Source organism: Anthonomus grandis, chromosome 9 (assembly GCF_022605725.1).
Source record: "Anthonomus grandis grandis chromosome 9, icAntGran1.3, whole genome shotgun sequence".
In the NCBI taxonomy this organism is placed as follows: domain Eukaryota; kingdom Metazoa; phylum Arthropoda; class Insecta; order Coleoptera; family Curculionidae; genus Anthonomus; species Anthonomus grandis.
Genome location: NC_065554.1, coordinates 23,345,581 through 23,368,732, shown reverse-complemented (window position 1 = coordinate 23,368,732; position 23,152 = coordinate 23,345,581). Strand labels below are relative to the sequence as shown.

The 23,152-nt window shown below is 32.1% G+C and overlaps 2 protein-coding genes across 3 annotated transcripts; one reads left to right on the top strand and one right to left on the bottom strand.

Annotated features, from left to right (window-relative positions):
- The first annotated feature begins 989 nt into the window (after nucleotides 1-989).
- LOC126740306 (uncharacterized) lies at nucleotides 990-9,325 on the top strand. Of its 2 annotated transcripts, none has more exons than XM_050446268.1 (3): nucleotides 990-1,311; nucleotides 1,389-1,520; nucleotides 8,934-9,325. In XM_050446268.1, exons 1-3 carry the CDS (start codon nucleotides 1,183-1,185, stop codon nucleotides 9,027-9,029), a joined length of 357 nt encoding a protein of 118 aa, XP_050302225.1. In that variant the 5' UTR covers nucleotides 990-1,182; the 3' UTR covers nucleotides 9,030-9,325. The 2 variants fall into 2 exon arrangements, with proteins under 2 accessions (XP_050302225.1, XP_050302226.1); XM_050446269.1 differs by having other exon boundaries at nucleotides 1,013-1,311; nucleotides 8,949-9,325.
- LOC126740305 (hyccin) lies at nucleotides 8,981-22,920 on the bottom strand. The gene is made up of 6 exons (XM_050446266.1): nucleotides 22,572-22,920; nucleotides 22,298-22,462; nucleotides 21,947-22,242; nucleotides 19,190-19,413; nucleotides 18,012-18,152; nucleotides 8,981-17,955 (listed from the first exon to the last, which is right to left on the bottom strand). The coding sequence occupies exons 1-6, from the start codon at nucleotides 22,725-22,727 to the stop codon at nucleotides 17,669-17,671; spliced, it is 1,269 nt and encodes a 422-aa protein (XP_050302223.1). The 5' UTR covers nucleotides 22,728-22,920; the 3' UTR covers nucleotides 8,981-17,668.
- Nucleotides 22,921-23,152: the final 232 nt, after the last annotated feature.

Here is a 23,152-nt window from a genome sequence, read left to right as displayed (position 1 = left end):
TTATTGGGTTGTGGTATCCTTCGTTAAGCATCTTAATTTTAAAGCCCATTAAAATGAACTTTCAAATTGAAACGTAGGGCATTCATAGCTATTATTCTAGATAAAAGACTTGGCGTTCAGGTCTTCTCTAGGGATTTTTGAAATTCGTCCTCTAAGAAGAGCTTGGATATCCGCTCAAATTTCGCTTCAATTTGACCTCCTGGTGATCTATAGAGGGACGTTAGTTCTATTTCTTCGTTATTTATTATTGCCATAATTGATAGGTTGCTGATTCCTGAATCCTTGTGTCCAATAAGGTGGTGTTTTATGTCCTGTCTTACTAGGATCCATACTTCTTGGTTCACACAATTGAAGTTGTTCAATCTGTACATGTCTTAAGCAAAGCCTATACTTAACAATACATAAAGCAAATTAAACATAAAAGGGTTTAAATTCCAGTAGTACGGGAGCAAATAAGGATCGTAATGTTTGCTATGAATCAAGAATAATAGTAGATATCAAGAAAAAGTTAGATGCAGGGAACTCGGTCTAAACCTCACTTGATACATCTTGCCGAGAGACATAGAGATGGCAAAAATTCTCATTTTTTATAGCTAACAAAAGCTGCAAGGATATTCCTATACCAATAATTTCGTTTACTCTATACAAAAATTTAAAAAGGGCAAGCTGATGTCAATATAAACAAATAAAAAACGTACACCACCATTGCGAGATTTTTGTCTGGTTTATTGTGTTACAGGTATAAGACATATAATACATAGTATTGCATCAACATTTGATAAATCAGGCTGAGGATGGTACCAAATTTTCCGTTTTTACACCCTCTGGTATTATTACATTTTCCAGATTTTTTTACCATCACTATACCAAGTATACAAGGTGTCCAAAATAGATGATGGCTATTGGGATCCCGGAAACTGACACCATGTATATAAAAGTGAATAATAATATTATATACATTGTATACAATTATATCATTACATTTATATAGAGGGTAAAAAAAGCTTTATCAAATCCTGCCCCAAAAGCATTAAATATAAATAAATTAAATTTTCATCACTGACGCCGGCGTACAAATAACACGACCCTATCGATCCCCCAAGAACCCCTCTGTTTATATATCATAACCAAAACGTAAATAGATGTAAAGTGTACGCTTTTAATTTTACTGCCCTTAAAACGATGCCGTCAACTATTACTTCGTTGATCCTTTTACTGGGTGTCCTTGTCCAGGGTATGCAAATGGCAGAAACGAAAAATAAAGTTACTTATAACTTCCCCGAATTCCCTTACAAGGAAACTAAGAAGAATGTGAGTACTAGATACTATAAGCTGCCTTTAACTATATAGGAATTCAAAAAAATTATATACAGGGTGTACATTTTTAGGAAGCCATATACAGGGAAGTAGAAATCGTATGCGAGAAGGGTTGTCTTGGTAAGTCCGGCCTGTCAAAAGTGACATGTGTTAGACAGTGCGTATCCCCGTCTTGCTACAAGGACCTGTACCAGCAAGATATGGTAAGCTTCATGCTGCCATTTTATTTTCTTTTTATTTTATTTGGTTATTTATACACTGTGTGCAAAGAGTTGCGTTTATTTTAGTACTGTAAATTTATATTATTATTTTATATAATGATCCCTTATGCGTGGGACTTATAGACACCTTTACTTTGATTCTCTCTTTCACATCAACTTAACAATTTAAGCTATCATCCCCAATTAAATATTAAAATCGGACGCATGTATAATGTATGGAATATACCAGGTATACCAGCGTCTAGACTTACCAATATCAAAAATCATAAATAAATTCTAGTAGTACAGGGGCAAAGGTCATAATGTTTGCTTTGGATCAACAACAATTATATAGACGTCAAGAGAATTTGTTCTAAAAGATTTTGATGAAAAACATAGAGATGACGTGAGTCAAAGTTCCTTTTTCTTGTAGCTACCCAGAGCAAGAATGTCACTAACATTACTACAAACAATTCCAGTGATATCCTTTTTTCCCAAAAAATTAATCTTATCATCTAAAAGAAAGAGTTGTCCGCAAAATAACCTTTTACTTTATCGAGTCAGCTTCTAATACTTATATCTTTTATTTACTATCAAAAGCTTGTAAGCACTATGCAATATTTTTGGCTATATCAGCAATATGGGTAGATAACTTTAAATTGCTATCAATTGAAATTGCCAAATACCTATGAGACTTCTGCACATCCATAGGTATAGAATTTTATATACACTACGGATGTCTACTCTCAAAAGTAAGTATATTAGTTTTTAAGACATTAACAAATTCGCCTTACACCAAGAACATCCACAAACTAGTCTGCAAAAATGGTCAACTTTTCAGATAGGTATTCTCACGTTTGGCTGATTCTTGATATAGATTAAGAACAGCTATGATCTCAATATGGAGCCCTGGGGTGGGCCAGGGATTATTTAGGCAAGTGACTCCTGTTGGATAGATAGGAAGCTGGCACAACGGTATATCTCCAAAACCATAATCACTCATCTTACGTAGCAGTATGTCATGATTGATACAATCAGACGCTTTAGTCAGGTTACAAAACACTATACTATGCACTAATCTCCCAACACTCTCTACATGCACTAATCTGCCATTTTAGAATTTAATGGTTAGAGGTGGTAATTCATCGTAACTATGATCATATGGTGGGGAAGATTGTAACCATTCAATTGAAGCAGCTAGATTAAAATAAGATAAATTTATTCGTTGGGATGAAAAAGCGTCTCAGATAATAAAAACAAAATATATATATAGTATGCATCTTAAGCCTAGAAAATGTTGAGGGAAAAACGTAAAATTTACCCCAATAAATATTGTGAAGAATTGGGCTTTTAGGAACTTGTTATTCAATGAAAGTCCTGTGAATAGCCTAAATCATTGTGTGAATCCTGCTAGAATTGCAAATACAGCTCCTATAGAAAGAACATAATGGAAGTGTGCTACCACATAATAAGTATCATGAAGGTATATATATATATATATATATATATATATATATACTATATACTATATGTATATAGTATATAGTATATATATACCTTCAACCGTACTATATGTGCATATATACTATATGCACACTCTAAAAATCTCATAATATTCGGATCAATTTTTATCTAATATAACATAAATTATTGTTTATTTAATATTTTAACGTTGGACTAGTGGTGCCATTTTTAATCTGTAAGCATGGCTGTGGCAGTTTTTTGTAATTTTTCTCAAGCATTTGACTGACAGCATCATGCACTAAATAATTCCAAATTTTTTTACAATATAAAGCATTGAGAATTATAACCCTTGATTTTTTTAAAATACCCACGCATCTACTTTTGGCAGAAACTAGAGGACAACCCATGTACCTACCTAAGAAAACTGTATCTGGCAGTGAAATAATTCGATACGGAACGATTTTTTAACGAATAAAGTTTATCCATTATCAATCGAAATATTTAAGAAATAAATATGCTGGGTGAAGCATTTATGGAAACTTCGTATTTTCACTCCTACATTATCAAAACTGACCTGTTTTCGAATGGTGACTATGGAAGTATTCGTGTGGGTATAAAAATTGTAATACTTACCTAATTAGAAAATCCAGAATATATTAATATAATAGTAGGAGGTTCTGTGCCAGCACCAAGGAGCTGTCAGGGTATACATAGATGCATCCAAAATACTAAAGTCAAAAAAAGCTGCTCTATTTTTATTGCCGAGGAGCCGAGGCTTATGTAATTGTTGATGCCTTAACTATATAGCTCAGCATCCAGTAAGTATTTTATATTTACAGACTTAACGTCCTGTTTAAAGGCATTAAAAAAACAGAATCACAAATATATATACAAGCCTAATTATTTTTAAAATATTGCATTTTTTTTGTTGTAAGGAAATCAATAAACATACAATATACAAAGTACAATAAGCAACTTACCTTAATTCTGAATATACTTTTTCTCAAAAGGATTCTTAAATACACTAGAAAATATAATTTCCGCTAAATAAATTTTATTAAATTTAAACTTTATATTATTTTATTATAGAAGCAAACTTGCGCTTACATATTTTGTTTTAGAGATGTTTATCTAAACATATATTCTTTATTTTAAAAATAATATACTGATAGATTCGGCCAATTAATTGAACCTATGTCAGATAAATATATTTTAATTAGAAATGTAAATTAAAATATTTTTATTTAATAATTGTTAAAAATGTACACCTTTTCTAAAGGATTTAATTTTCAAAACAATATTAACATTTTCCGAACACATGAATGGGAAGTTCCTTTTTCTATAACTGTTCATTATTTTGAAGCCTATAAGCCTATAGACGTCAACTATTTTAGAAACATGTTTCTACATATAAGCGGATAAGTTGTTATAAATATTTTCATATGATTTAATAAATTGGAACTAAAATATTAAAATCTATGAAATATTTGATTCTCAACAGGTAGGTTTGCTTGTACAATGGAAATTCGTTATTAATATACTTAACGAATTTCCGTTGTCCAAGCAAACCTACAAAAAATAATTATATATTTTTTCTTCTATAAATTTGTAGCCCTGAAGAAGGAAATAAACATTTTCGAAAGCTTGCTGGTAACTTAAAAGGCATTTTATATTCAACAATAGCCCTCAATAGGACCGATACCTCAAGAAAATTGTTAAAAAAAAATTGTTATTTAACTAGTCGGCCAAGACCCTCCCTCAACATACTACTATACAAATGTATATATATTTACCAAACACAAATTCCTGTATGTTTTACTCTCTTATAATAAATGACTTTATCCCAATATATATAATATAATATCCTTTAACTTATTCATTACCATTCATCATTACCATTATTAATAAGAATCGAATATTAATTTTGTTATATTTTATCAATATTGCAAATTCAATATAAAATATAGCAGCAATATAAATGAAAGACATAAGTAATATTACGTGAGTATTACTACAATACAGCACATACATTAATGCAATCTTATTTTAACATACCCCACGAAATATTATCGCTATAATGTTTCAGCAATGTTGCGGATGCAATGAAAAAAGCGAACATTAAAACATTGCTGCAATATGACTGAAATGAACTAGTAATATATGTGCAATATTGCTGCAAGACGCAATATAATTTGCCGACAGGGTTCTTGCTTTGACTTTTTTCGGTAATTTCGACGCATGTTAAAGGCACGATAGTTCAATAAATATACCACTATCGTTACTTATAATATTTTTTGAATTATTTAATCTAATTATTACTTAAAAATACCAACTTTCATTGGCTTTTGGATGTCATTTAAACCAGCGGGCATCCACTTTTTTAAGCCAAGAACTGCAAAAATTGAACCTTCTACCAACGAATGTAATTTAGCAAATAACTAACCATAGTTAACCATTTTTTTTGCTTAAATTTGTACAAATGGCAAAACGAAAGCTTTAATTGAGTTCTCCTATGCTACAATACTAACCTTCACGATTGGTCCGATGCTGTGTGTATAGGTTGCCTGGATGGACCTCGTAGCGTAAAAAGTGTGTCTATGATTAAACCTCTAACTAGAGTAGATAACCTACATATAGATTAGATAGATAAATAAATAAATAATGGCTTTATTTGTACTTTATAATAGTGTACATAAGCGAAGTCTAGCCAAAGGCTAATCTACTTAACCTATTTAACAATGTAAGCAAAATTATTTTAGATAGCACATCAGAAAGAAAGAAATTAACATTTATAATGGTAACACTAATAGTAATATAAAAATAAACAGATATACACCCATTGGTCTATAAAAATCAAAAATTATAAAATAAGAAATACCTACTGACAATTTAGCAATTCTGTTTTGTTAAAAAATGCAGCTTTAGTTTTTTCTTGAAACCCGCTTCTGACATTTCTTTTATAGCATTCGGAACAAGGTCATTGTAAATTGCCACAGCATTATACAGAAAACTACGACGAAAGAAGGCTGTTTGATATTTAGGAATTGACAACTTATAACTTATAAATCTTAGATTTGCTTCATGTAAATTTTTCCGAAAATTAGGTTTTTCGCGGAGGTAGGGAGGAGTAGACGACGCTACCAGTCTATGCACAAAAACCGCCAATTGCAAAGAGAATAGATTTTTCACGCGCAGCCAACCAAGTTTACATAGCCTCTATCATACTTTCTCAGTCCATAAATAAATCTGCAGCATTAATTTTGCAGCTTTTGCAAACGGTACGCAGTGATTTTGTCTAAACATGGAAAATAAACAATATTGCAGTAATTCATAATAGGTAATCCTAAAGACTCGCACAGTTTTTTCCTTACTTTAAAATTAATTATATTTCTGTTTGCATACAATGGCTTTAAAGAATAAATATCAAAAGCAATCCAAGATTTTTTGCACATTTAACCACACTTAGCTGATTAACTCCCAAAAAAAGCTTTAAACCGTCCAATGCAAATCTTTTTTTGTTCTTAGTAGTAAAGCACATAACACAACACTTTGAACGATTGAGTTTTCAATTATTTTGAGAGGAAAAGAAGGAAATTCTAGAAAGATCGTCGTTTATTTGATGTAGATTCATAATAATTTCATTCTAATACAGATTCAGCTTGAAAAGAATGATACATTTGCGTATCATCTGCAAATCCCTGGATCTGGCAGTATTTTACAACTTTAAACAAATCAGAAACATACATCAGAAATAAGAGAGGTCCCTGAGGTACTCTAGACGTTATATATTTGGTATTTGAAAAAGTCTAATCTTCCAAGACGTGTCAAATAGTTTGGAAAAGTCAAGCATTATAAGTGCTGTGGAGTCACCTTTATTCATTGCAGAAATTATCTCTTGGGTAACGTTAAGTAAGACAGATGTCGTGATATGTTGTTTTCTAAACCCAGATTGCTTATGCAGAATAATATTATTGGAGGTGAGAAAGTCATAAATTTGCGGCTGTATAAACTTTTCCAAAACTTTAGCGATGACCGGGATAAAGCCGGGTTGACACGATCTAAGTACACTTGGATACCAATTTGGACCAAGTGTGCTTGGACACGTAGACTTGGACCAAGTTGGTTTCCACGACAAAATGACTTGGATGTCAAATTAAACATACAAAGATGGTGGAACTGTATTTATTGGAAGGTGTGCAATTAGTTATAGTATAAACAATTATACAGCATAAACAATTATTATTAAAACAACTTACCAGATTAGTGTATTTATTTCTGATCTTCATTACATCACGTAGAAATCTATTTGCGATTTCAAACCACGCAATACTAGGTGCATAAATGTCTTCAGTTGACACGCCTGTTGTACTTGATGCTTTAATTTTTTCTGCTTCCTGTTTATAGGTGGTTCGCATGGCATTGATTTTTTTCAATACCATGTTTTCACTAAGACCAGGAATATTCGTATTTATTCTTATTCGTTTAAGAGCCGAATTCCTAGCATCTATGTTTTTATATTCCGCTAAACGCACATTCCATAAACTTTCCTCAGCTTCGTATAACTCCATGAATCTAATATTCTCCCTTTCGGACCATTTTCTTCTTTTGCTTATTTCCAGTTTTCTTTTTTCAGACACCCGCGCCATTTTATTTCACAAACAAACACCACTTGGATCCAAGTAAGTTGGGTACTGTCCTACTCAACTTGAATGTAACCTACTGATCCAAGCGCACTTGGATGAACTGGTGACACGATCAAAGTAACGTCCAAGTCCTGCTCGCGGACAATCCAAGTAGACTGTAATCAAGTATACTTGGATCGTGTCAACCCGGCTTAATTGAAATTGGTCTAAGGTCGCAGAAATTATTAATGTTAGGCAAAGGTGTTAAGAGAGAAATTTTCCACATACCAGGGAAATACCCAGTTTCTAGGCAACAGTTTATAATATGCGTAATATGTAGAGATAGCTGTGGAATACAGTGTTGCAAGATTGACGCTGATATTGAATCACAACCGTGTGCATTTGATTTTAGATCTAAGACTATTTTGTTGAAATTTCCTCAACTTTGGCTAATCGAAATGAAAAATTTAGATCATGCTTAAACTGCTGCTCTGCTGTTCTGAAAATTAGCAACTTCTTCCGGGCAACTACCTAACGGGCTATAAATTGAAGCAAAATAGTCATTAATTTTGTTTGGATCTCGGAGATTTAAAAGAAAAGAACAATTAGAGACATTTTTTACTTAGATTATTAATAGCTCTCCATAACTGTATGCTATATATATCTCTGATGTTCTAATGAAATTGCAGATAATTTCTCGCCTAATCATTCCCACCACAAGTTTACGCATCTGTCTTTTATAAAAAGCTGCACATTGCAGTTATCCACGGGGTATAAGGCTTAGAAATTTTTGACGTACATGTCTATCAAATAATGAGCAAATATTACTAGTAAGATACTCATTTTTTTCGTCTAGATTATTGATATAGATAAGAGGCTGTATGTGCAAAAAAAAGATTTCAGAGTTGATTGGTAAGAAATACAAGAGGACTCTTGATTAAATATTCACATACTATAAGATTTAATTCGAATAAATTGAGCCTGTGCAATACCAAGAGTGGATCATTTAGATCTCTTGTCTATTGTATCGGTTTTCTCATTTTAACTACTTTAGTTCTTTTGTTATTCCAGGTTTGTAAATGAAGATGTAATATACTCTTTGTACAATAAAGCATTTTTTGAATTTGAACTGAATGTAGTTAAAGCATATAAAGTTGTATTGAAATATTGCATGAGGAATTTAAAAAAAAGGAAATTGTGCCTATCCCTTCATTGTGATACCCCATGCCCACGTAAAACTACTATTATAAAACAAATCTAAAAAATCCCTCAGACTGTTTGCACACAGTGTATACGTTCTTTTTTCTCAATTACCTAACGTTGTTTTAAGTTTTCCTATTTTCAGCTGGAAGAGGGTGAAGTGGACGTAAGACTAAACTCGTTCAAAGGTTGTTTTATTCAACGTTATAACAAAACCAGACCTTAAACCTAAATCAGTTAACAGTGTTATTATATTTCGTCTAATCTAGTACATTTACTCCCTTTAAAATAACACGCCACCATAATATCGATAAAAAATAAGCGACCAATGTTGCCGGAAAAACGTGCTTACGGTGGCTAACAATAAACTGGCTTATATTAGAGCAAACAAATGGCTAAATCTATCAATAGTCTAAGATATTTCGAAACGCTGTAAATACATAGATTATATGATTAAATTTCGAATTATATTTTTTACATATTATTTATTAGTGACAGCTTGAAATAAACGTATCGCAAATGGATTTAGTAGAAGTTTCACTCAATCGAACCTACAAATATTGTCCATAACATTATCATATATAAAAACGTTGAAAAATCTGTCAAAAGCGACGTCTTGTCATGGATGTCACAAGCAACTGAAATGGTTTCAGTCTAACACGTTTGTGCGAGCATTTTGGCCTCTAATGAATGGATGCTTTTGACAGATTTTTATTAATAAAGAATTAACAACTCATCTTCTAACTTTATACATATCACAATAAAAGTATAGTCCTATTATATTAACAGGAGATAGGCGTGGATATATATAAGATTTAATAAAAAATAACTCCTATCCCTTAAAGTACATTTACACTTGGACTAAAATGGTTTAGGTAAAAGAGGGCCCCTAAAGTAGTACAATAAGTTACTTCTGTCGAAAAATAAGTTTTATTTAATTTTTTTTTGATGTACTATGAGTATATACAGACAGATCTTCTATAAAGTACCGTGCAGCCGATATAATATTTATAAAATATGTAATACACCTATATATTATTATTAGTATATAACTTTCGATACAATTTATGATCACCACGACTAGAATAGTTTTTTCTAAGTTAAAAATATTGATTTTGATGAATGACATATGAAGTTTCTATATTTAGCATGATATTAACGATTGAAATAAAATAACGCCTTAACCTTTTGATTATACCATGTGGTTATTTTGCATATTTGCAGCCGGGGTACAATGAATATTAGAAAGAAACTTAAACGAAAGTAGATAGTCTTCTCCTCTATTATCTTTTGAATTTGCGCATCCTGTGTATTTTTGGCTAAAAAAGAAAGATAGCTCTGTTCTCATATCAAAAGTATGTAGTACATCAAAATTTATTCGAGACTACAAAATCCACCTGATAATGCTTGTCATGATCAATCAATGCCAATGTATTCATAATTTCTATTTGTAAAGGTGCCAATATTGACAAACTTGCCAACTACCGTCCGATATCCTTCCTTTCTCCATTCTTTCAAAATAAAGTGGAATTAAGCCTACCTTAAGACATTAGACCTCTCGAACACCATGTTTATTTCAACAAAAAGTTAAGTTAGCTTAAGTGTCTGTAAGTAACTTTTTAGTACCGTGATATGGGGTGAATTTGATTTCGCGGGGCGACTTTGATCACCATATCAAAATATTTTACATTTAAATTTCCCGCGCATATTAAGTGCCGATTTTTTCCGTTCGGTAAAAAATCGTATTCAGTAATGGTGTAGCTAGTGATCCATGTGCATGTTTTTTGTCAGTTAAACGTTTTTTTGGAGTTTGCGGCTCTCAACCATGTAAGTAATATTTAGACAAAAATATAACCTTCCAAAATTTGACTGCTATTTAAAAATACATGCAAATTGTGGATATATGCGTGATATATTTAGTATCCTGAATATCTTGTATTTTTATAACCTCAAAATGAAGTTTGCGGCGTCTAAGATTTATCGGATGGGGTCAAATTGATCAACTGAATGGGGTGAAATTGATCAGCAGATTGTAAAGCTTATATAATTTTAAGGGTATAGTACTACTAGTAATAATAATATTTTTGGTTTTAGAATATTGACATAATGCCGAGAGTTTATAAGAGAAAAGTTGGGGCACGAAGGTACAAAGACTACAGTCAAGAGTCCATAGAAAAAGCGTTAGAAAAGGTCAGAAATGAAGGGTGGAGTTTAGGCAAACCTGCAAAATGGTTCAAGATTTCTTACGGGACCTTAAATAATAGATACCATGGGCGTCATGTTAAAAGTAACGGCGGGCAAATCGTTTTTAGCTCCAATGAAAAGCAATCAATTCTTAAATGTGTTGCTATTTGTGGCGAATCGGTTTAATTTAACAGATTTAAGGCATATGGCAAAAAACCTGCTAGATCCCCAAGGTCGTTCAGTAGCAAAATTTAAGGACAATTTACCCGGTACCGATTAGGTATTTTCGCTGTTAAAAAGACATAACAATGTAATAACTCAAAGGCTTGCAGCTCATATCAAAAGTGCTCGTGCTAATGTTTGCAGGCAAACATTAACTGAATATTTTGAAAACCTTAAAACAACTTTAAATGGTATTCCGTCGTGCAACGTATATAATTATGATGAAACTAATTTGCTTGACGACCCTGGGCGCAAAAACCTAATATATTCCCGTGGAGTAAAATACCCTGAACGAGTGTGCAATTTCACTAAATCTGCAACCTCAGTGATGATGTGTGGTTCTGCAGCAGGAGTTCTTTTGCCACCATATGTAATTTATCGAACAGAAAAAATGTGGGCGCAGTGGACTGAACAAGGACCAAAATTAGAAGCCTGTTGCATAGATAGATGCTGTGCAGCTGGATCACGATACAACCGAACGTCACATGGGTGGATAGACGCCGCTTTTAATGACTGGTTTAAGTCTGCGTTTCTTCCACATGGCAAAAGACAGCAAGGGCGAAAAATTCTAATAGGCGATAACTTAGCCTCACATTTCACAGAAGAAATTATTAGACTGTGTGAAGAACATAACATTGGATTTGTATGCCTGCCAAAGAACGCGACACATTTATGTCAGCCGTTGGACGTAGGGTTTTTCAGGCCATTTAAAATGGCCTGGAGAGAAGTCTTGCTAGAATGGAAGAATACGTATCCGACACATTCATCAATTGACAAAAAGGATTTCCCACATTTGTTGCAAAAAACCTTGGTGACAATGGATAGTAAACTATCCAAAGATAAAATACCTCATGCGGTTAAACGAAATCTTATTTCTTCTTTTGAAGCAAGAGGCATAGTCCCTTTAAATCTAAACCGAGTATTAGACAAGCTGCCTAGAGAAGATTTTAATCAAGACCAAGCGCAGAACGTGTTGGTAAATTACTTACAACAACAGAGATTTTCAAATGCTCCAACAAGACGAACTAAGAAGAGAACAAAACTTGATGTTCAGCCAGGGAAAAGTGTGACAGCCCAAAATGATTCCAACAGTTCAGAGAGCGACGTTGAAGAGCCTATAACAAATGATAATTCGGACGATGACATGACCGCCGACGATCTATTTATCCAGTTGCAGGAAAACGAAGAAATTGAATATTTGGAAGTGAGTCAAAGTGAGATCAAGATTGGGACATTTTTATTGGTTAAAGTGTTGAGGGGCATGCGAAAAAGTGTTAGCTATCGTTACATTCTACAGCTACAACATTTCAATGAAAACGAATTCGAAGTTCTAGGACTAAAATCTGTCGATGGAAGAAAAACTGTTTTTAAACCACAAGAAGGCGACGAGTATTCCATAGAGTTGGCAGATATAATTGCTATTTTGTCAGAACCTGCCGCTGAATGCGTCAAAGGTCAAATCATTTATCAATTCAAAAAAGCAGTAGATATTAAGGAGATGTAAATCCTTATACGCATTACTGCTTCTATCTATTAATTAAAGATTTGTTTCTTTACTTTTTGAATGTCTTTTATAAGTTTTTGTACTTTTAAACAAGTGTTTTTAATAAAGTATTAAAAAACTCCAATGTTTCTTTTTTATTTTACCTAAAAAAATAACCAATTAGTGGAATTTTATGACTGATCAATTTGACCCCAAAACCTAGAATTATCTGTAACTTTTAAACGGATTGATGAACTTAAGCGGGGGTTAAATTGTTCATAATGCATTTTAAGGCATTGCAAGAAGAATACAATTATATGGCACTGATCAAAGTAACCCTCCTTTTGGTATGAAATTGATCACACCTTATTTTGGCATTTTTTTAAACAACTTTAAAGAGTTACAAGCAAATTTACAAACGAAATGATCAATTTAATCCCGTTTCACGGTAATTTAAATTCCTGAAATAATTCACCATAATAGGTCTCATGACAACTATCTCTGCTTCAAATTTAACCTTCGTTTTTACCATATCTCAGAGCCAATAAAATTTGACAGTAATGAAATAGCTTGCAGTGATGTTTCCACGTTCCTTGGACTTTTTATTGATAATAACTTAACTTTTAAAAACCATACTTCCCTATAAGCGCTACTAATAAGTTATCCTTAGGTTGTTATACATTAGGCATGGTCTCAAGACACTTGGATTTTACAACTGTTCTTTTGGCTTACTTTTCCAATAATTAAGTCGCCTAATAAGACTGTGCCTATCAGAATTTGTTCCAATCAGAATTTATTCTGCAAAAAAGGGTTGTCAGGAGATTGTATGATGCAGATCCTAGGGAATCTTGTAAACTCTTATTTAGGAGACATAGCCTATTAACTGTAATCTCTATCTTTATCCTTGCAACATCCTGTTTATTACATAAAAAATTTGGCCTGGCTGTTACACCAAATGGAACACATTTTATAAGACAGAGAGGCTGCATACCGACTCCTAATCCTCACATAACTCTTGTTAAAAAGTCTATAATATATCAACAATAAAATCTAGCAACAACCTAAAGAGAAATTAATTCCTTGTTAACTTTTAAACTTAAACTGACAAAAATTCTATTAAGCAAGAATTGTGTTCTTTCAACATTGTTAAAAACATATAAGGTAAGGTGGGGTAAGTGCAAAAAGCGGGAAAATGCCACCACGCAAGACACACACAAAGCTAGTATATTTCAACCAGTAAAACCAGCGCCATCTTATTCCTAACGTGAACCTAAAAGCTCATCATAAAGACCGAATCTTTACAGTAATGCATCTATTGTTTATACGTTTTAGTTTCAAGCTAAGCGCGAGAGACTGCATTAACGCGAAGCACGTGTATTTTTAATTTCCTGGCTTTTGCCGAAAAACTGAAGGTAAGTATTTTATTTTAGGTGAAATAATAGGGTATAAGGGTATTATTTATGAATTGTATTGTTTTAAATAAGTATCGCCAATTATTTTTTGTTTGTTTACATGATTGCACTTGCCTCGTCGAAAATCGACCGTGGGGCAAGTGCAACCACATATTGTAGGGAAAGTGCAATCATTAGGTTGCACTTTCTCGATGGGTGTTTTTTGGTTTTAGATGGTTAGAAGCTATAAAAGAAAGACACAACGAGAAACAGGTTATAATACAAAAGAAGCTATTGCGGCTGCGAGCATAAACTCCAACCTATTAAGTTTAAGAGCTGCCTCAAAAAGATACTCTATTCCATACAGTACTTTACAGTGCTATCTGTCTGGTCGTCGTGGCAAAAAAAGCCAAACTAAAGGGTGTTGTCCAGCGTTAAAAAAAGAGAATGAAGAATTGCTAGTCGAGTATCTAAAAACTCTAGAAAAAAAGTGGTTTTGGTCTTTCACGAAAGGAGCTTTTGGACGTCATTTAACAGTATGTGAATCGGAGTGAAATTCAAACACCCTTTAAAACGGACGTCCTGGCAAAAACTGGTTTATTCTTTTTAGACGGCGTCTTCATCTAGCAATAAAAAAACCGCAGTCGGTTGAATACATTCGAAAAAAGCAAACCGATCCGTTTATTATAAATGAATATTTCAATTTACTTGAGGGAACCCTTCAACGGTTAAATTTGGCTGACAAACCACACCTCATATGGAATTTGGATGAAACGAGTATATGTACACATCCTAGTAAAACGAAAGTTGTAGGAGAAAAGGGAAAACCGTCGTCTAGAATTACTGGAGGTACAGGGAAAAGAAAACTTCACGTGTTTGGTAGCTGCTAATGCTAGTGGTGAAAAGGCACCACCTTTAGTAATTTTTAAGGGCTTAAACTTATGGTCCAATTGGATTCCTGTAAGTACGAATAATAAATGCCCCAACATGACTTTTGCTGCTAGTAAAAATGGCTGGATAAACTACGAAATCTTTATTTAACTTTTTAAAGAATAATTTGGTTACCACATTTACTGAATAGAGACCTATCCTGCTGATATACGACGGACATGCCACCCAAATTACCGAAGAAGTTGTACAGTTTGCAAAAACTCAAAATATTGAAATTTAAAAATTACCAGCCCATACAAGTCATTTGTTGCAACCCCTAGACCTTTCTGTTTTTAAATCAGTTAAAGTATCTTGGGATGAAAGTTTGTGTGTTTGGCAACGAAAAAATCCAGGAAGGCGTGTTTCAAAACGGGAGTTTGCACTTCTCTTTGGAAAGATTTGGGCCAATTTGGAAACAAACATTATTAAAAGCGGATTTCGAAAAGGAGGAATTTTACCATATAATAGGAATGTTATAACCCCTGACACGTATGATCGTGATATATGGTTAAAATACCAACAATTTCAGCATCAAAACAATAATAAGCCATCAGTATCAGATAAACCTACAGACATTATAACCGAAAAGACACCGGAGCAAAGTGACCTATGTTTTAAAATTATTTTATTGGATACAATACGATTGAATAAATCGGAAAATCCTCAAGCGATTAGACCGCGAAAAAAAATGTCAGCAGGTGCTGAAGTTTTAACTGCTACAGTGGCACACACAATGCTTGAAAGCAAAACTACGAAAGTCGTTATCGAGCAAAACGATGTTCCAAGCACTAGTGGAATGAACAAATGGAAACCTAAAAAAACAGGAAGATAAGTTCAAGTTCTGAATCTTCAGATTACGAAGAGCCAACATATATTGACACTGAGGATGACATAAATTTGTCAATAGTTCCAGAGAAAGCCTCTCAAGATTTTGTGATGTACAGGAAATTACTGAAGAATCTGATGGCTCAGAAAACATACCTTTGAGCGAATTAAAAAACCTATCAGATAAGGATCAGCCTAAAGATCTAGTTGTAGGCACATACATAAAAGTGGCATTCAAATCTCGAAGTTGTGAGAAAATATACGTTGGCTTAGAGACCGAAATAATTGAGCCATTTAAAATGTATGACTGACTGTTCATTTATAAAAGCTGCTGTAGGGCAAAAATATCCCAAAAATACTTTTATTTTCCCAGACGTAGAAGACAAATCCGTGGTGTATAAGTGTGAAGTTTTGGAAAGTTTAAATAGACCGGTGGTCAGACGGGGGCTTTACACTTTTTCTCCATTTTACGTTTTTACTTAACTAAATTGCGATATGGATTTGGTTTTTTTTGTACTTTTTCTCAAATTTCCACTTATTTGTTACATTCCTTTGGTTTAAATAAAAAATATGCTTGAATTTAAAAATATTGTTTTCTTTTTTCTGATGGTACGCATTTTATATTAAAGATATATCAAAAATATAATTTATTCCGATTTTTTAAGCTTACTAGAAATATGATGCTCTTTCCCGTTCTTTTTTATAATACGATTTAACTTCTTATTTTATATGCGATTGCATTTTTCCCCTCCGGTTGGGAAAGAGCAATCACCTGCAACTAAAAATATATATTATTATATTTCCAAAATTTGTAAGTCTTTATATTTTTTATACTATATCTTTATAGGAAACTCTTGAACAAGTTCTATATATTTAAAAAAATATGAAGATGTAAAGAGGCAATAAAAACCATGATCAAAGACGAAAATAATGAGGTAAAAAATATCAGAAAAGGGCGAATGTTTTTTACGTTCTTCTAAAGGAAAAGGCATCGAATACGGTTACTTTTTGTTCCGATCTCTAGCACATCTAACCCTTTCCCAGGACTAATATTAATGATGCAGATTCCAAGAATATTTTATACTTGAACCGAAAACCAAGCAGTGATCTACCGAAGTTGCGTCAGCACTAAGTTTTTTCAGACTCGCTGACCTATGGCGACATAACGACTGTACGAGTTTTTTGCGACGATTGTGGATTAAAGGCTTATTAAATACAATTTTTAAATATAAAAATGTATGAGATACTTCATTAAAAAAAAGTAAACGATGCGCATTCATTCAAAAGATAATTAATGAGAAGGCAATGAACTTTCGTTTTAAAATACTTATGGTAATCCTTGTTAGTAAAGGTTCAAATAAATGCGGACATTTTTGGTAAAAACATTCTTTAGTATCAATACTTCAATAGGTAATACCTCTAAAACAAGTAAAAAGTCTATTATTTTTGCAAAACCACTCATAAAGAGTTTACTATTTGCCATGAAACAATGTTTAGAATGACAAAAAATAAACAAAATAGAAACTTTTATCATTAACCTCAAATAACGTCTCCATCCCATTGAGTTTATAATTGTTGGACAACATATGCATTACAAAATATACAATCTTAGGGAAAAAACATGTCAAGCATCCCCAAATTGATCCTTGAACACAGCGTTTTCAATCAGCCGTTTAATTTAATAAATATTTTCAAAAATTTGGCCCAACATAAAAATAGTTTTCATCATATCAACCTCTATCCGACCCTGCCGCATGGATGATAAAAATGAATTAACCTGACCTGATGAAACCTTGAAGCTGTCCCAATTAATTTAATCTTTGAACAGCTTCAAACGGCGCTGACGTGCACCGCGCTATTATAGTTACTGTCACTATTCAAATCCATAGCACCGTCGATTTGGGAATTATTCAACTCGATGTTCTGCTGGTCCCCTTGCTGTACGCAATTCTTATTTTTCTCTTTGTGTTTTTTCGTTAGGCCCGGTAGTTTTGGTAAATGTTTTAACGCGCTGACAGTTTTGTTCTTTATTTTCTCATTTTCCTCCTGTTCTTCTGTGATGGAGTCAAGCGGCGCCTCAGGTGGGTTCTGTTGATCATCTTGGATAGGAATGTCGTCTGAAGGAAATCACTGAATGTAACAAAAGTGATATTAGGAAGTTGAATGGGCTTACCAGGTAGTTTCTTTGTTCTAAATGAAGCATTTGTGATCATAGACTTCGACACACTATGAGTGTTTGATGGCCTAGAAGAAACTGATATCGAGGGTGAATGTTGTAGGAGGTTCTTAAATGCACTTGCTGCCAATAGCACCTCTAAGGAAAATAAAATATTTATTAAATACCACATTTTACTTTAATATAAGTTATTCATTTCTAGAACTTGTTTTGTCCCTTTGACTAAATTTTAAGTAAATAGGAAAAAAAATATTTGAACTGAGCGTTTTTTGAAAGACTTTTGCAAAAAACTGAATGCTTAAAGTTTGCCTAAAAATCAATTAAATTTAAAGACCACATAGATTGCACATAATTTTTTAAAATATCGTATTTGATAAAAGCTTATTTCTTTTCCTCTAACTAATTCTTCTCTTGTACAAATTGAGAGTATCATTACCTGTATTAGTGATCCAAAAAAAATTATTATAATTAGTTATCAAACAAGAGGGAACGCTCTGATGTTCCAAGAATTTAGTTAAAAAGTTATTTTGAGATATACAGTTTGTATGTTTAGATTCTAGGTTTCAAAATGAGGTTCAGAAAGATTCATAAATCTAAATAGGAAAATTGCAAACCTAAAATCTCAAACTTAATGATCAAACAAATCAACTGATAAGTCTGACTTTCTATTTAATAATCGCTTCTTAAATCTGCCAGGTATCACTTTTATTCCAGATAAGAACATTTAGACAATAAATTTGAAGTTTAATTCACAAAGATATGACATAAAGTGTAAAGAAACTCTAAAAGTGGAGGTAAATAATATCATACAAAGTACCCACAAGTTTCACCTTAAATGGAAAATTATTAGCTTGTAATTTTAGTGTAAATTAGGTTTAATTAATATGTGTTTGTAAAGTAATAAACTTTCTGATGAGTTTGAGCTTATATTACAATATATTTGAGACCTGTGGCTTGGAGTTTAAATTAATACTATTTAATTAAGACAATTACTATATAAGTAAGTCTTACTATTTAAGTAAGACGTTCTTGTTTCTGAAAAAAACACAATTTCTTCCAGTTTTCAATATTAGGTTTAATTTTACTATAAAGTTTGTTATATGCAAAAAATTACAAAGTGACTTTTAAAAATAGACAACTAAATCATTTTATCAGTAGTTACTTATTATTCTTACCTGATAAACTTTCATATGTAGCTCGTTGTATGATATCATGCAAGGCCTGAACAGCTCCATTAGCGCATCTAACAGCTCCATGATAAACTATATGAAGTAACTCTATTAATAGTGGCCCTGATATTTGGATTCTTGGTAAAACTGTCATGGATTGAAGGCTACTCTCTGAGGCTATGGAACTTCTATTACTTGTTGGTATTGAGCTAAAGCCTTGGTTCACTAACCTGAAATAATTTTATAAATTTATTCTCCTTTAAAACATCAAGCAACTTGTTCTATTGTTCTTCTTACTGTGGGTTTATTGATGATAAATCAAATTCATACCATCTATTAAGGGACAGTTTTTAAATGCAATATTATAAATGAGCTAAACATACATTTCTAAATTTGCTCAAAAAGTTTCTTTCCCAAGATCTATACTACCTATAGTAAGAGTCTAGCTGTGCACCTTAAATAAATGATACTGGGAATGCTGTAGTGGTATGCTGAAGTGTAAAAATTATTTATAATGTGTCTCTGAGAAAAATGGCCAATAACATTTTTAAATTTTACATTTTCAAAGCCAAATCTTATATTGCTCTGTCTTACTTCCAATAGATTGGCCTCTTAATAATACTTAACAATACATTCTATTGTTAAACAAAATTATTTTGACAACATATTTTTGTGTAACGAGTAGAGGAGATTAAGCATTTTTGCAAGCAGCAATCTAAACTACAATTCTATCAATTAATATTGATTCTATAAGGGCCTAATTTTAAATCGTTAACAATGAATAAGGCATCATTTGTCTGAAGTCAAAAATTTATACAATAAGTTCCTTAGTTTCTTATTTATAAAGTCAATCTGACTTTGCTAAGTCATATATTAAGGGAAGAATATTCCCAGATATTTAATGAGGTCAGTTCTATTGATTTTATCAGTGCAAATTACAGCAAGTGGGTTTTTGAAAATCAGATTTATGCATAACAAGAATATTCCCACCCTCAATTCAATATACAAAGGCAATACAATAATTTTTCCACTTTTTATGACTGGAGTTAGAGCATTAACATATACAAGAAAAATAATTGTGAGGTTGACTAAATAAATTATTAATTTTTACAATTTGCCTGTGGTAGTAAGGTATGACTTAATGCACCTTATCTAATACCCATGTTATTAAGTTTTTCAAAAAGATTGCTATGTTCCATAGCATCAGAAGCCCTTGAAAGGTCCAGAAAAACCGCCAATGGATCTATTATCAAAACTATACTATAAAATCAGTTTTTTCAGAAATAGCATCAAAGTTTTTCTCTAATACCAAATTGACATTTTGAAATTGAATGTAAATACAGAGAAAGTCTCAATTTAATACATTACTCATATATAGGATTTTATTACATGTGCTTGTTTAGTCTATAGTTATTTACATGTTTTTATTTATGTTGTTATTATTTATGTTTTTTTTTATTTCCAAATTTTTACAGGTACTAAATAAAGAATTGACCAAGTATTTGATTAACAATTATTATTTATAGAAAGAAAAAAATGTTAAGAAACTCTACTGTATTTTTTTATCAGATTAATCTGTAAATGTGTTATATCGATCTGACATGAAATTACTCATAATACACAATTCATTCTACAGTATTAAAAAGTTATTAATATAAAAAATATTGAAGCCAATACCAATATTTGTAGTAAGTATTTTAAATTTATTCTTTACTACCTAATTTAAACTAATGCTACTGTATTTGGTTAGAGTTAATGTGTAGTCAAAACTACAGTTGTTTCTCTTCTTTCCCCTTTTAAGAAGGGTAAACTGATTATCTAATCAATACACTCTGTTGTTATATTCTAATAGGATTTTTGCCCTACAGAAGAAACATGTCCACATTATATTTGGGCTGTACAAATTCTTACAGAGGACTGTTTCAGGTGACTAGAATTCTTACTTTGTTCAGTCTTTATACATTTCAAATGTGCCTAAAAGGTTTCTCTTGAATAACTTTTTATGACAAAAAAGTCCAAATAATTTAAGAACAGAATTTTATTTTGTACAAAAAAAATTAATTTGAAATATATTTAACAAAGTGTATCTATTTCAACATTCACTCTCAATTAAAATATAAATATTTTGGCAAATGCTTTTCATTGAGACAATATTTTCAGTTAAGGTGGTTCATTTTATTGATTTTATAATAGTTTTAACTTTGTGATTTAAAACTAATATAAAATTAGAATTGAATTTTATAATACTTTCAATTTTAATTGGTTAAATTTGTTTTTTTCATCCATGACAAGGTTTATTACTCTATAGGTACTCCTTTTAAAGTCTAAGCATTACACTGTAATATTTGTGGATTTACTAAAAAAAAATATTACTATTGTATGGTATTATGGTGCTCATATGGTAGATGCATATCCTACATGAGGTCTTCATCATAAGTGCATTATACAATAAATTAAAGTTGATTAAAAAAAAACTTTTATGTAATAAAACCAAGAATCTTGTATGATTTTCTGACAATAAGCTTCTAAAGGGTTGTTTATGTCAATTAAACAGAGTGGCAAAACACACTCTGGCCTAATTAAAATTGTTGAGTTATGTTGTAAAACTGTTTTTATCCAGATATTGATAAAAAAAATTTATTCTGCAAATATATCTAGGTATTTATGTTTCATTACATTAAAGATACAAAGATGATTCCATTTACATGGCATATATAAATAAATAAACATAATATAATCAAAGACAATTATATTTTTACTTACCTAGATATGCCCCTAGAAGTAAATTCAATTCCTTGTATCAAAACATTGGCCAACTGTTGATTATATAAAAACAGCAATGCAGTGACCACCCTCTGCCTATTTTGGGCATTCAAGGTCTCAACTTGAGGTAGAGGTCCCCAGCTTACTAGTTTGGTGTTGCACTCCTCCCATCGCCTCAGTGAACTTTCAGCTATAAATGCTGGTTCAAGTGTGTTAGAGTCATGGTAGATTGAGGACTGAGCTATGCTAGGAATTCGAAAAGATAGTGTTTTTGGTTGCCCCTTGTTGTCAACCACCTAGAGAATATTTGAATGTTTTATTGAACCAATGATTTGTGTGGACTTATTTTACCTCAAGATTGTATAAACTAACTAATAAGGCTTGTACAGCGGTAAAAGATTTATCTGACAAATGTAAAAAAATCAATGCTGGAATGTATTGGATGGCAAATTTCCTTAGTTGAGGCTCCCCAGACCTGTAGAAGTTAAGAAGCTGCTGGCATATACTATCGATAAGCTACAAATGAGAAAAATTTAACTGAATTATCATATCTGATGTGTAACTCTGCCTTGTCGAGGTAGTCAGATACAACCTGTTTTGCCCCATAAAAAGGTTCAATACTTACGTTATCCGTTTTGTACTTTTGAGGCTCAGCCAGGATATTATACAGGGCGATCATAACTTCATGGTTATGCTCCTGTTCGGTGGCGTAAGTATGAATTTCGCTTTCGATAAGGGATTCGTACTCATCTATCCACTCGAAGACCAGGGTGTATGCCATTATTCCGTCCTTAAATGCGATTCGATCACTTAATTTTGCTGACTGGTTAAAAGATGATGTGGTACTATTATTAATTACTGATGTATTTATGGTAATTATGGACAAATTAAGTAATTATTTTTATATTTTCTGCTAAATTAGAAAAATGAAAACAAACTTTGACAGTCGTGAGTAGTGATGACATGCGAGGTGAGTGACATGTGTCACTGCGGTTATCTGACAAATGACAGCTGACACAGCAGGTTTGTTCCATGATATGTACATTTTAAAAATGGAATCACATTCGATCATACGACATACGTCACTTTTAAATTTTTTTTTCAGGACTAATTAATTCATTAATCAATTAAATATCAAATAGATTTAATTTATTGTCCTAACTTTAATAAGTTAAGTCTAGAATACTAAAGTTGAAAGTAAATAAT